The sequence below is a fragment of the Salvelinus fontinalis genome, unplaced genomic scaffold (assembly GCF_029448725.1).
Source record: "Salvelinus fontinalis isolate EN_2023a unplaced genomic scaffold, ASM2944872v1 scaffold_0275, whole genome shotgun sequence".
NCBI lineage: Eukaryota > Metazoa > Chordata > Actinopteri > Salmoniformes > Salmonidae > Salvelinus > Salvelinus fontinalis.
Genome location: NW_026600484.1, coordinates 144,209 through 159,755, shown reverse-complemented (window position 1 = coordinate 159,755; position 15,547 = coordinate 144,209). Strand labels below are relative to the sequence as shown.

The 15,547-nt window shown below is 45.1% G+C and overlaps 1 protein-coding gene across 2 annotated transcripts in view; it reads left to right on the top strand.

Annotated features, from left to right (window-relative positions):
- Positions 1–15,547, top strand: part of ptpdc1a (protein tyrosine phosphatase domain containing 1a) — a 111,722-nt gene that overhangs the window by 59,023 nt on the left and 37,152 nt on the right. For both annotated transcript variants that reach the window (XM_055913201.1, XM_055913203.1), the window contains exons 5-6: positions 4,144–4,463; positions 13,167–14,156. In XM_055913201.1, coding sequence (XP_055769176.1) covers positions 4,144–4,463; positions 13,167–14,156 — 1,310 coding nt within the window. The remainder of the gene's footprint in view (positions 1–4,143; positions 4,464–13,166; positions 14,157–15,547) is intronic.

The following is a 15,547-nucleotide window of genomic DNA, read 5'->3' as shown; positions in this document are numbered from 1 at the left end:
TGTTATAATGGACTGGGGAGGACAGGTATGTTATAATGGGCTGGGGAGGACAGGTATGTTATAATGGGAGGACAGGTATGTTATAATGGACTTGGGAGGACAGGTATGTTATAATGGGAGGACAGGTATGTTATAATGTGCTGGGGAGGACAGGTATGTTATAATGGGAGGACAGGTATGTTATAATGGACAGGGGAGGACAGGTATGTTATAATGGGCTGGGGAGGACAGGTATGTTATAATGGACTGGGGAGGACAGGTATGTTATAATGGGCTGGGGAGGACAGGTATGTTGTAATGGGCTGGGTAGGACAGGTATGTTATAATGGGGAGGACAGGTATGTTATAATGGACTGGGAAGGACAGGTATGTTATAATGGGCTGGGTAGGACAGGTATGTTGTAATGGGGAGGACAGGTATGTTATAATGGACTGGGAAGGACAGGTATGTTATAATGGGCTGGGTAGGACAGGTATGTTGTAATGGGGAGGACAGGTATGTTATAATGGACTGGGGAGGACAGGTATGTTATAATGGGGAGGACAGGTATGTTATAATGGACTGGGAAGGACAGGTATGTTATAATGGGCTGGGTAGGACAGGTATGTTGTAATGGGGAGGACAGGTATGTTATAATGGACTGGGGAGGACAGGTATGTTATAATGGGCTGGGAAGGACAGGTATGTTATAATGGGAGGACAGGTATGTTATAATGGACTGGGAAGGACAGGGTAAAAAAAAAAACACAATTTCAATTTTGTCTACATAAGACCAACATTAGTAGTAGGTTTGTTCTAAGTATGTTACTACTAATAATCAGTGCCTTGCTCAAGGGCACATCGACAGGTGTTTCATCTTGTCGGCTCTGGTACTCAATCAATTCAAATCACATTTTATTATGCTTACTTACGAGCCCCTAACCAACAACTACTACAGCCCCGTCGCTGAGAATGGGGACGTGCACGGTCCTCCTTTTCCTGTAGTCCACAATCATCTCCTTTGTCTTGCTCACGTTGAGGGAGAGGTAGTTATTCTGGCACCACACGGCCAGGTCTCTGACCTCCTCCCTATAGTCTGTCTCGTCGTTGTCGGTGATCAGGCCTACCACTGTTGTGTCGTCAGCACACTTAATGATGGTGTTGGAGTCGTGCCTGGCCGTGCAGTCATGGGTGAACAGGGAGTACAGGAGGAGACTGAGCATGCACCCCTGAGGGGCCCCCGTGTTGAGGATCAGCATGGCAGATGTGTTGTTACCTACCGTTACCACCTGGGGGGGGCCCGTCATGAAGTCCAGAGGGAAGTGTTTAGTCCCAGGGTCCTTAGCTTAGTGATGAGCACTATGGTGTTGAACGCTGAGCTGTAGTCAACGAACAGCATTCCCACATAGGTGTTCCTTTTGTCCAGGTGGGAAAGGGCAGTGTGGAGTGCAATAGAGACTGCATCATATGTGGATCTGTTGGGGCGGTATGCAAATTGAAGTGGGTCTAGGGTTCCTGGGATGATGGTGTGTACCAGGTGTGTTACTGGTGTGTTACTGTGTTTACCAGGTGTGTTACTGGTGTGTTACTGTGTTTACCAGGTGTGTTACTGTGTTTACCAGGTGTGTTACTGTGTTTACCAGGTGTGTTACTGTGTTTACCAGGTGTGTTACTGTGTTTACCAGGTGTGTTACTGTGTTTACCAGGTGTGTTACTGTGTTTACCAGGTGTGTTACTGGTGTGTTACTGTGTTTACCAGGTGTGTTACTGGTGTGTTACTGTGTTTACCAGGTGTGTTACTGGTGTGTTACTGTGTTTACCAGGTGTATTACAGGTGTGTTACTGTGTTTACCAGGTGTGTTACTGTGTTTACCAGGTGTGTTACTGGTGTGTTACTGTGTTTACCTGGTGTGTTACTGTGTTTACCTGGTGTGTTACTGTGTTTACCAGGTGTGTTACTGTGTTTACCTGGTGTGTTACTGTGTTTACCAGGTGTGTTACTGTGTTTACCAGGTGTGTTACTGGTGTGTTACTGTGTTTACCAGGTGTGTTACTGTGTTTACCAGGTATGTTACTGTGTTTACCAGGTGTGTTACTGTGTTTACCAGGTGTGTTACTGGTGTGTTACTGTGTTTACCAGGTGTGCTACTGTGTTTACCAGGTGTGTGACTGTGTTTACCAGGTGTGTTACTGTGTTTACCAGGTGTGTTACTGTGTTTACCAGGTGTGTTACTGGTGTGTTACTGTGTTTACCAGGTGTGTTACTGTGTTTACCAGGTGTGTTACTGTGTTTACCAGTTGTGTTACTGTGTTTACCAGGTGTGTTACTGTGTTTACCAGGTGTGCTACTGTGTTTACCAGGTGTGTTACTGTTTTTACCAGGTGTGTTACTGTGTTTACCAGGTGTGTTACTGTGTTTACCAGGTGTGTTACTGTGTTTACTAGTGTGTTACTCTGTTTACCAGGTGTGCTACTGTGTTTACCAGGTGTGTTACTGTGTTTACCAGGTGTGTTACTGTGTTTACCAGGTGTGTTACTGTGTTTACCAGGTGTGTTACTGTGTTTACCAGGTGTGTTACTGTGTTTAACAGGTGTGCTACTGTGTTTACCAGGTGTGCTACTGGTGTGTTTACCAGGTGTGCTACTGGTGTGTTTACCAGGTGTGTGACTGTGTTTACCAGGTGTGTTACTGTGTTTACCAGGTGTGTTACTGTGTTTACCAGGTGTGTTACTGGTGTGTTACTGTGTTTACCAGGTGTGTTACTGTGTTTACCAGGTGTGTTACTGTGTTTACCAGGTGTGTTACTGTGTTTACCAGGTGTGCTACTGTGTTTACCAGGTGTGTTACTGTGTTTACCAGGTGTGTTACTGTGTTTACCAGGTGTGTTACTGTGTTTACCAGGTGTGTTACTGGTGTGTTACTGTGTTTACCAGGTGTGTTACTGTGTTTACCAGGTGTGTTACTGTGTTTACCAGGTGTGTTACTGTGTTTACCAGGTGTGCTACTGTGTTTACCAGGTGTGTTACTGTGTTTACCAGGTGTGTTACTGTGTTTACCAGGTGTGTTACTGTGTTTACCAGGTGTGTTACTGTGTTTACCAGGTGTGTTACTGTGTTTACCAGGTGTGTTACTGTGTTTACCAGGTGTGCTACTGTGTTTACCAGGTGTGTTACTGTGTTTACCAGGTGTGTTACTGTGTTTACCAGGTGTGTTACTGTGTTTACCAGGTGTGTTACTGGTGTGTCACTGTGTTTACCAGGTGTTACTGTGTTTACCAGGTGTGCTACTGTGTTTACCAGGTGTGTTACTGTGTTTACCATGTGTGTTACTGTGTTTACCATGTGTGTTACTGTGTTTACCAGGTGTGTTACTGTGTTTACCAGGTGTGTTACTGTGTTTACCAGGTGTGTTACTGTGTTTACCAGGTGTGTTACTGTGTTTACCAGGTGTGTTACTGTGTTTACCAGGTGTGTTACTGGTGTGTTACTGTGTTTACCAGGTGTGCTACTGTGTTTACCAGGTGTGCTACTGTGTTTACCAGGTGTGTTACTGTGTTTACCAGGTGTGCTACTGTGTTTACCAGGTGTGCTACTGTGTTTACCAGGTGTGCTACTGTGTTTACCAGGTGTGTTACTGTGTTTACCAGGTGTGTTACACTATTTACCTGGTGTGTTACTGTGTTTACCAGGTGTGCTACTGTGTTTACCAGGTGTGTTACTGGTGTGTTACTGGGTTTACCAGGTGTATTACTGTGTTTACCAGGTGTGTTACTGTGTTTACCAGGTGTGCTACTGTGTTTACCAGGTGTGTTACTGTGTTTACCAGGTGTGTTACTGTGTTTACCAGGTGTGTTACTGTGTTTACCAGGTGTGCTACTGTGTTTACCAGGTGTATTACTGTGTTTACCAGGTGTGTTACTGATGTGTTACTGTGTTTACCAGGTGTGTTACTGTGTTTACCAGGTGTGTTACTGTGTTTACCAGGTGTGTTACTGTGTTTACCAGGTGTGCTACTGTGTTTACCAGGTGTATTACTGTGTTTACCAGGTGTGTTACTGATGTGTTACTGTGTTTACCAGGTGTGTTACTGTGTTTACCAGGTGTGCTACTGTGTTTACCAGGTGTGTTACTGTGTTTACCAGGTGTGTTACTCTATTTCCCAGGTGTGTTACTGGCGTGTTATCTGGTGTTCACCTTTCGTATGAGTGCGGACCAGGCCATCCTGTTTGTCAGAGCCAAGCGGCCCAACTCCATTCAGACTCGAGGCCAGCTGCTGTGTGTCCGGGAGTTCGCCCAGTTCCTCGTTCCGTTGAGGAACGTGTTCTCCTGCGCAGAACCCCGGGCCAACGCTGTTACGCTGTCCCAGTTCCTGACTCGCCAACGCCACCTGCTGCACGGGTACGAGGCGCGGCAGATGAAGAACGTGCCAAAGATCGTCCAGCTGGTCTGCAAGGTCCTCCTGGACATCGCTGCCAATAGACAGGTAATACAGTATTATGGTATTATAGACAGGTAATACATTATGGTATAATAGACAGGTAATACATTATTATGGTATTATAGACAGGTAATACATTATTATGGTATTATAGACGGGTAATACATTATGGTATTATAGACGGGTAATACATTATTATGGTATTATAGACGGGTAATACATTATTATGGTATTATAGACGGGTAATACATTATTATGGTATTATAGACAGGTAATACATTATTATGGTATTATAGACAGGTAATACATTATTATAGTATTATAGACAGGTAATACATTATTATGGTATTATAGACAGGTAATACATTATTATAGTATTATAGACGGGTAATACATTATTATGGTATTATAGACAGGTAATACATTATGGTATTATAGACAGGTAATACATTATTATGGTATTATAGACAGGTAATACATTATGGTATAGATGGGTAATACATTATTATGGTATAGACGGGTAATACATTATTATGGTATTATAGACGGGTAATACATTATTATGGTATTATAGACAGGTAATACATTATTATGGTATTATAGACAGGTAATACATTATTATGGTATTATAGACAGGTAATACATTATGGTATTATAGACAGGTAATACATTATTATGGTATTATAGACAGGTAATACATTATTATGGTATTATAGACGGGTAATACATTATTATGGTATTATAGACAGGTAATACATTATTATGGTATTATAGACAGGTAATACATTATTATAGTATTATAGACAGGTAATACATTATTATGGTATTATAGACAGGTAATACATTATTATGGTATTATAGACGGGTAATACATTATTATAGTATTATAGACGGGTAATACATTATTATAGTATTATAGACAGGTAATACATTATTATGGTATTATAGACAGGTAATACATTATTATGGTATTATATCCGGGTAATACATTATGGTATTATAGACAGGTAATACATTATTATAGTATTATAGACGGGTAATACATTATTATGGTATTATAGACAGGTAATACATTATGGTATAGATGGGTAATACATTATTATGGTATTATAGACAGGTAATACATTATTATGGTATTATAGACAGGTAATACATTATTATGGTATTATAGACAGGTAATACATTATTATGGTATTATAGACAGGTAATACATTATTATGGTATTATAGACAGGTAATACATTATTATGGTATTATAGACGGGTAATACATTATTATGGTATTATAGACAGGTAATACATTATTATGGTATTATAGACAGGTAATACATTATGGTATAGATGGGTAATACATTATTATGGTATTATAGACAGGTAATACATTATTATGGTATTATAGACAGGTAATACATTATTATGGTATTATAGACAGGTAATACATTATTATGGTATTATAGACAGGTAATACATTATTATGGTATTATAGACAGGTAATACATTATTATGGTATTATAGACAGGTAATACATTATTATAGTATTATAGACAGGTAATACATTATTATGGTATTATAGACAGGTAATACATTATTAAGTTATTATAGATGGGTAATACATTATGGTATTATAGATGGGTAATACATTATGGTATTATAGATGGGTAATACATTATTATGGTATTATAGACAGGTAATACATTATTATGGTATTATAGACGGGTAATACATTATGGTATAGATGGGTAATACATTATTATGGTATAGACAGGTAATACATTATTATGGTATAGACAGGTAATACATTATTATGGTAAAGACAGGTAATACATTATTATGGTATAGACAGGTAATACATTATTATGACAGGTAATAATACAAAATAATACCAATGTTATTGAAGGTGGAGGTTCCAGACCTGACTGTTGTTGTTGATGTTGTTGAAGGTGGAGGTTCCAGACCTGACTGTTGTTGTTGATGTTGTTGAAGGTGGAGGTTCCAGACCTGACTGACTGTTGTTGATGTTGTTGAAGGTGGAGGTTCCAGACCTGACTGACTGTTGTTGATGTTGTTGAAGGTGGAGGTTCCAGACCTGACTGACTGTTGTTGATGTTGTTGAAGGTGGAGGTTCCAGACCTGACTGTTGTTGTTGATGTTGTTAAAGGTGGAGGTTCCAGACCTGACTGACTGTTGTTGATGTTGTTGAAGGTGGAGGTTCCAGACCTGACTGACTGTTGTTGATGTGGTTGAAGGTGGAGGTTCCAGACCTGACTGTTGTTGTTGATGTTGTTGAAGGTGGAGGTTCCAGACCTGACTGTTGTTGTTGATGTTGTTGAAGGTGGAGGTTCCAGACCTGACTGTTGTTGTTGAAGGTGGAGGTTCCAGACCTGACTGTTGTTGTTGAAGGTGGAGGTTCCAGACCTGACTGTTGTTGTTGATGTTGTTGAAGGTGGAGGTTCCAGACCTGACTGACTGTTGTTGATGTTGTTGAAGGTGGAGGTTCCAGACCTGACTGTTGTTGTTGATGTTGTTGAAGGTGGAGGTTCCAGACCTGACTGTTGTTGTTGAAGGTGGAGGTTCCAGACCTGACTGTTGTTGTTGAAGGTGGAGGTTCCAGACCTGACTGTTGTTGTTGATGTTGTTGAAGGTGGAGGTTCCAGACCTGACTGTTGTTATTGAAGGTGGAGGTTCCAGACCTGACTGTTGTTGTTGAAGGTGGAGGTTCCAGACCTGACTGTTGTTGTTGAAGGTGGAGGTTCCAGACCTGACTGTTGTTGTTGAAGGTGGAGGTTCCAGACCTGACTGTTGTTGTTGAAGGTGGAGGTTCCAGACCTGACTGTTGTTGTTGATGTTGTTGAAGGTGGAGGTTCCAGACCTGACTGTTGTTGTTGAAGGTGGAGGTTCCAGACCTGACTGTTGTTGTTGAAGGTGGAGGTTCCAGACCTGACTGTTGTTGTTGATGTTGTTGAAGGTGGAGATTCCAGACCTGACTGTTGTTGATGAAGGTGGAGGTTCCAGACCTGACTGTTGATGTTATTGAATGTGGAGGTTCCAGACCTGACTGTTGTTGATGTTGTTGAAGGTGGAGGTTCCAGACCTGACTGACTGTTGTTGATGTTGTTGAAGGTGGAGGTTCCAGACCTGACTGACTGTTGTTGATGTTGTTGAAGGTGGAGGTTCCAGACCTGACTGTTGTTGTTGATGTTGTTAAAGGTGGAGGTTCCAGACCTGACTGACTGTTGTTGATGTTGTTGAAGGTGGAGGTTCCAGACCTGACTGACTGTTGTTGATGTGGTTGAAGGTGGAGGTTCCAGACCTGACTGTTGTTGTTGATGTTGTTGAAGGTGGAGGTTCCAGACCTGACTGTTGTTGTTGAAGGTGGAGGTTCCAGACCTGACTGTTGTTGTTGATGTTGTTGAAGGTGGAGGTTCCAGACCTGACTGTTGTTGTTGACGTTGTTGAAGGTGGAGGTTCCAGACCTGACTGTTGTTGTTGAAGGTGGAGGTTCCAGACCTGACTGTTGTTGTTGAAGGTGGAGGTTCCAGACCTGACTGTTGTTGTTGATGTTGTTGAAGGTGGAGGTTCCAGACCTGACTGTTGTTGTTGATGTTGTTGAAGGTGGAGGTTCCAGACCTGACTGACTGTTGTTGATGTTGTTGAAGGTGGAGGTTCCAGACCTGACTGTTGTTGTTGATGTTGTTGAAGGTGGAGGTTCCAGACCTGACTGTTGTTGTTGAAGGTGGAGGTTCCAGACCTGACTGTTGTTGTTGAAGGTGGAGGTTCCAGACCTGACTGTTGTTGTTGATGTTGTTGAAGGTGGAGGTTCCAGACCTGACTGTTGTTATTGAAGGTGGAGGTTCCAGACCTGACTGTTGTTGTTGAAGGTGGAGGTTCCAGACCTGACTGTTGTTGTTGAAGGTGGAGGTTCCAGACCTGATTGTTGTTGTTGAAGGTGGAGGTTCCAGACCTGACTGTTGTTGTTGAAGGTGGAGGTTCCAGACCTGACTGTTGTTGTTGAGGTTGTTGAAGGTGGAGGTTCCAGACCTGACTGTTGTTGTTGAAGGTGGAGGTTCCAGACCTGACTGTTGTTGTTGAAGGTGGAGGTTCCAGACCTGACTGTTGTTGTTGATGTTGTTGAAGGTGGAGATTCCAGACCTGACTGTTGTTGATGAAGGTGGAGGTTCCAGACCTGACTGTTGATGTTATTGAATGTGGAGGTTCCAGACCTGACTGTTGTTGATGTTGTTGAAGGTGGAGGTTCCAGACCTGACTGTTGATGTTATTGAATGTGGAGGTTCCAGACCTGACTGTTGTTGATGTTGATGAAGGTGGAGGTTCCAGACCTGACTGTTGATGTTATTGAATGTGGAGGTTCCAGACCTGACTGTTGTTGATGTTGTTGAAGGTGGAGGTTCCAGACCTGACTGACTGTTGTTGATGTTGTTGAAGGGTGAGATTCCAGACCTGACTGTTGTTGTTGATGTTGTTGAAGGTGGAGGTTCCAGACCTGACTGTTGTTGTTGATGTTGTTGAAGGTGGAGGTTCCAGACCTGACTGTTGTTGTTGATGTTGTTGAAGGTGGAGGTTCCAGACCTGACTGTTGTTGTTGATGTTGTTGAAGGTGGAGGTTCCAGACCTGACTGTTGTTGTTGATGTTGTTGAAGGTGGAGGTTCCAGACCTGACTGACTGTTGTTGATGTTGTTAAAGGTGGAGATTCCAGACCTGACTGTTGTTGTTGAAGGTGGAGGTTCCAGACCTGACTGTTGTTGTTGATGTTGTTGAAGGTGGAGGTTCCAGACCTGACTGACTGTTGTTGATGTTGTTGAAGGTGGAGGTTCCAGACCTGACTGACTGTTGTTGATGTTGTTGAAGGTGGAGGTTCCAGACCTGACTGACTGTTGTTGATGATGTTGAAGGTGGAGGTTCCAGACCTGACTGTTGTTGTTGATGTTGTTAAAGGTGGAGGTTCCAGACCTGACTGACTGTTGTTGATGTTGTTGAAGGTGGAGGTTCCAGACCTGACTGACTGTTGTTGATGTGGTTGAAGGTGGAGGTTCCAGACCTGACTGTTGTTGTTGATGTTGTTGAAGGTGGAGGTTCCAGACCTGACTGTTGTTGTTGATGTTGTTGAAGGTGGAGGTTCCAGACCTGACTGTTGTTGTTGAAGGTGGAGGTTCCAGACCTGACTGTTGTTGTTGAAGGTGGAGGTTCCAGACCTGACTGTTGTTGTTGATGTTGTTGAAGGTGGAGGTTCCAGACCTGACTGACTGTTGTTGATGTTGTTGAAGGTGGAGGTTCCAGACCTGACTGTTGTTGTTGATGTTGTTGAAGGTGGAGGTTCCAGACCTGACTGTTGTTGTTGAAGGTGGAGGTTCCAGACCTGACTGTTGTTGTTGAAGGTGGAGGTTCCAGACCTGACTGTTGTTGTTGATGTTGTTGAAGGTGGAGGTTCCAGACCTGACTGTTGTTATTGAAGGTGGAGGTTCCAGACCTGACTGTTGTTGTTGAAGGTGGAGGTTCCAGACCTGACTGTTGTTGTTGAAGGTGGAGGTTCCAGACCTGACTGTTGTTGTTGAAGGTGGAGGTTCCAGACCTGACTGTTGTTGTTGAAGGTGGAGGTTCCAGACCTGACTGTTGTTGTTGATGTTGTTGAAGGTGGAGGTTCCAGACCTGACTGTTGTTGTTGAAGGTGGAGGTTCCAGACCTGACTGTTGTTGTTGAAGGTGGAGGTTCCAGACCTGACTGTTGTTGTTGATGTTGTTGAAGGTGGAGATTCCAGACCTGACTGTTATTGATGAAGGTGGAGGTTCCAGACCTGACTGTTGATGTTATTGAATGTGGAGGTTCCAGACCTGACTGTTGTTGATGTTGTTGAAGGTGGAGGTTCCAGACCTGACTGACTGTTGTTGATGTTGTTGAAGGTGGAGGTTCCAGACCTGACTGACTGTTGTTGATGTTGTTGAAGGTGGAGGTTCCAGACCTGACTGTTGTTGTTGATGTTGTTAAAGGTGGAGGTTCCAGACCTGACTGACTGTTGTTGATGTTGTTGAAGGTGGAGGTTCCAGACCTGACTGACTGTTGTTGATGTGGTTGAAGGTGGAGGTTCCAGACCTGACTGTTGTTGTTGATGTTGTTGAAGGTGGAGGTTCCAGACCTGACTGTTGTTGTTGAAGGTGGAGGTTCCAGACCTGACTGTTGTTGTTGATGTTGTTGAAGGTGGAGGTTCCAGACCTGACTGTTGTTGTTGACGTTGTTGAAGGTGGAGGTTCCAGACCTGACTGTTGTTGTTGAAGGTGGAGGTTCCAGACCTGACTGTTGTTGTTGAAGGTGGAGGTTCCAGACCTGACTGTTGTTGTTGATGTTGTTGAAGGTGGAGGTTCCAGACCTGACTGTTGTTGTTGATGTTGTTGAAGGTGGAGGTTCCAGACCTGACTGACTGTTGTTGATGTTGTTGAAGGTGGAGGTTCCAGACCTGACTGTTGTTGTTGATGTTGTTGAAGGTGGAGGTTCCAGACCTGACTGTTGTTGTTGAAGGTGGAGGTTCCAGACCTGACTGTTGTTGTTGAAGGTGGAGGTTCCAGACCTGACTGTTGTTGTTGATGTTGTTGAAGGTGGAGGTTCCAGACCTGACTGTTGTTATTGAAGGTGGAGGTTCCAGACCTGACTGTTGTTGTTGAAGGTGGAGGTTCCAGACCTGACTGTTGTTGTTGAAGGTGGAGGTTCCAGACCTGATTGTTGTTGTTGAAGGTGGAGGTTCCAGACCTGACTGTTGTTGTTGAAGGTGGAGGTTCCAGACCTGACTGTTGTTGTTGAGGTTGTTGAAGGTGGAGGTTCCAGACCTGACTGTTGTTGTTGAAGGTGGAGGTTCCAGACCTGACTGTTGTTGTTGAAGGTGGAGGTTCCAGACCTGACTGTTGTTGTTGATGTTGTTGAAGGTGGAGATTCCAGACCTGACTGTTGTTGATGAAGGTGGAGGTTCCAGACCTGACTGTTGATGTTATTGAATGTGGAGGTTCCAGACCTGACTGTTGTTGATGTTGTTGAAGGTGGAGGTTCCAGACCTGACTGTTGATGTTATTGAATGTGGAGGTTCCAGACCTGACTGTTGTTGATGTTGATGAAGGTGGAGGTTCCAGACCTGACTGTTGATGTTATTGAATGTGGAGGTTCCAGACCTGACTGTTGTTGATGTTGTTGAAGGTGGAGGTTCCAGACCTGACTGACTGTTGTTGATGTTGTTGAAGGGTGAGATTCCAGACCTGACTGTTGTTGTTGATGTTGTTGAAGGTGGAGGTTCCAGACCTGACTGTTGTTGTTGATGTTGTTGAAGGTGGAGGTTCCAGACCTGACTGTTGTTGTTGATGTTGTTGAAGGTGGAGGTTCCAGACCTGACTGTTGTTGTTGATGTTGTTGAAGGTGGAGGTTCCAGACCTGACTGACTGTTGTTGATGTTGTTAAAGGTGGAGATTCCAGACCTGACTGTTGTTGTTGAAGGTGGAGGTTCCAGACCTGACTGTTGTTGTTGAAGGTGGAGGTTCCAGACCTGACTGTTGTTGTTGAAGGTGGAGGTTCCAGACCTGACTGTTGATGTTGTTAAAGGTGGAGGTTCCAGACCTGACTGTTGTTGATGTTGTTGAAGGTGGAGGTTCCAGACCTGACTGTTGTTGTTGTTGATGTTGTTGAAGGTGGAGGTTCCAGACCTGACTGTTGTTGATGATGTTGTTGAAGGTGGAGGTTCCAGACCTGACTGTTGTTGATGTTGATGTTGTTGAAGGTGGAGGTTCCAGACCTGATTAATAATCCTTTTCTGATATCTATGCCGATGAACTTGAAGCTCTTGACCCACTCTGCTACAGCCCAATCAATGTGGATGGGGGCGTGCTCGGCCCTCCGTTTCCTGTAGTCCACAATCAGCTCCTTTGAATTGCTGACGTTGAGGGAGAGGTTGTTGTCCTGGCATAGCAAGCTAGTGAGGGGAGGGGCACAGTAGGCCAGGTTGGCCACCAGGCAGACCGAGTCAGAGCGCTGTACTATGCCTCTCTATCAGTATAGGCAGGTTGGCCACCAGGCAGAGCTCTGTACTATGCCTCTCTATCAGTATAGGCAGGTTGGCCACCAGGCAGACCGAGTCAGAGCTGTGTACTATGCCTCTCTATCATCAATCAAAAGCTGTATCTCGCAATTTCTTGGCTTGCAACATTTCGCAACTTCAGTAAAGCAGGGCCTATCATCAATGAAGAGGATGTTGAGCTGAGAGAGATGCAACACTCCGCTCTCACACGGTCACGCACAGGTTGGCTTCACGCTGTTCACAGAGGAGAAGCCAGGGCACCAGAACAGCGAAGAGAAGTTGAGACATGAGATTCAATGCTCTTCGTTGTTGAGGGAATTGACCCACTTTCCTGTTTACTTTCTGCATCTACATTTGTAAAAAAAAGACTGCATTTTGTTTTGGGGATTTTTCCTAAATGTTACGGATCTCAATTTTGTTTAAATGTTTGCACACCTGATTATGATGATGATATTGTTGTAATTGAAGGTGGAGGAGGAGGAGGTGGTGGAGGAGGAGGTGTTGGAGGTTCCAGACCTGACTGTTGATGATGATGATGTTATTGAAGGTGGTGGTGGAGGAGGAGGTGTTGGAGGTTCCAGACCTGACTGTTGATGATGATGATGTTATTGAAGGTGGTGGTGGAGGAGGAGGAGGTGTTGGAGGTTCCAGACCTGACTGTTGATGATGATGATGTTATTGAAGGTGGTGGTGGAGGAGGAGGTGTTGGAGGTTCCAGACCTGACGGCGGAGGTGGAGAAGACAGTGTCCCAGCAGGCCATCCAGCTGCTGGGGAAGGAGATGAGAGGGAAGGGCATCACTGTGCCTTCACCACGCCAGCCTTGTCCCCGCCCTGAGACAACCCTATCCCATACACTACACATGGAACGACCTCTCACTCCTTACCTAGCACTACTCCAGGAACCAGAGACCCCTCTCAGCCCAGCCCTGGCCCACGACCCAGTTCTGTCCAGTGACCAGGAGCTGGACCCTCTGTGGCAGCGGCAGAACTGGGTGGCAGCCTCCCTCCTGAACCCTCTGCATCCGGGGAAACGCTTGCTGAGCTACAGTGACTCAGCCCTGTATAAGCTAGACCCCAGACGAAACCCAGACCAGGAGCAGAACCAGGTCTGGAGCATCCCTTGCTGCAATCCTCTGACCCAGCACCAACTAGCCACAGCCTGGGAGCCCCCCACATCCCCTAGCCTCCCTCCACAGCACCACCCCTTCTCCATGGGAGAGCAGACAAGGGAGGAGAGGCGAGGAGGACAGGACAGGAGTTCTAAGGAGAGGTATCACCAGACCCGGAAGAACATGTCTCCTCTCTTCCAGAGACGGAAGCAGCTCTGTGAGGGCCAGCGAAGTCTGTCTTTTGGGTTTGGGGGTAGTCTGTCCAAGCCCTTAGGAGAAGAGCTGTCAGAGGGGAGGCCGTGGAGAGGAGATATGCCTGTGATGAGCCTTACAGGAGGAGAGGAGTCTGTGTGTGGGGTAGACAGGGCTGGAGACAGAGAGGACAGAGAGAGGGGGAAGGCTGGAGAAAGAGAGGACAGAGAGGACAGGGAGAGGCTGACAGAGGTCCCTGTCGTCACCCTGTATGCTGAGCTGCCCCTGGAAGACAGACGTCTGCTGGTGGCCAGAGCTCTGGCTGTGGGCCTGACTGATGAAGATCTCCGCTACAAGGTCTCAGTGTGGCAGGTAAGACATGACAGGTAAGACATGACAGGTAAGACATGACAGGTAAGACATGACAGTTTGACTGACGTGGCAGGTAAGACATGACAGGTAAGACATGACAGTTTGACTGACGTGGCAGGTAAGACATGGCAGTTTGACTGACGTGGCAGGTAAGACATGGCAGTTTGACTGACGTGGCAGATAAGACATGGCAGTTTGACTGACGTGGCAGGTAAGACATGACAGGTAAGGCATGACAGTTTGACTGACGTGGCAGGTAAGACATGACAGGTAAGACATGACAGTTTGACTGACATGGCAGGTAAGACATGACACTTTGACTGACGTGGCAGGTAAGACATGACAGGTTGACTGACGTGGCAGGTAAGACATGACACTTTGGCTGACGTGGCAGGTAAGACATGACAGGTTGACTGACGTGGCAGGTAAGACATGACAGGTTGACTGACGTGGCAGGTAAGACATGACAGGTAAGACATGACAGTTTGACTGACGTGGCAGGTAAGACATGAGAGGTAAGACATGACACTTTGGCTGACGTGGCAGGTAAGACATGACAGTTTGACTGACGTGGCAGGTAAGACATGACAGGTAAGACATGACAGTTTGACTGATGTGGCAGGTAAGACATGACAGGTAAGACATGACAGTTTGACTGATATGACAGGTAAGACATGACAGTTTGACTGATGTGGCAGGTAAGACATGACAGTTTGACTGACGTGGCAGGTAAGACATGACAGTTTGACTGACGCGGCAGGTAAGACATGACAGGTAAGACATGACATGACAGTTTGACTGACGTGGCAGGTATGACATGACACTTTGACTGACATGGCAGGTAAGACATGACAGGTAAGACATGACAGTTTAACTGACGTGGCAGGTAAGACATGACAGGTAAGACATGACAGTTTGACTGACGTGGCAGGTAAGACATGACAGGTAAGACATGACAGTTTGACTGACGTGGCAGGTAAGACATGGCAGGTAAGACATGACAATTTGACTGACGTGGCAGGTAAGACATGACACTTTGACTGACTTGGCAGGTAAGACATGACAGGTAAGACATGACAGTTTAACTGACGTGGCAGGTAAGACATGATACTTTGGCTGACGTGGCAGGTAAGACATGACAGTTTGACTGACGTGGCAGGTAAGACATGACAGGTAAAACATGACACTTTGGCTGACATGGCAGGTAAGACATGTCAATTTGACTGACGTGTCAGGTAAGACATGACAGTTTAACTGACGTGGCAGGTAAGACATGACAGGTAAGACATGACAGTTTAACTGACGTGGCAGGTAAGACATGACAGGTAAGACATGACAGTTTAACTGACGTGGCAGGTAAGACATGATACTTTGGCTGACGTGGCAGGTAA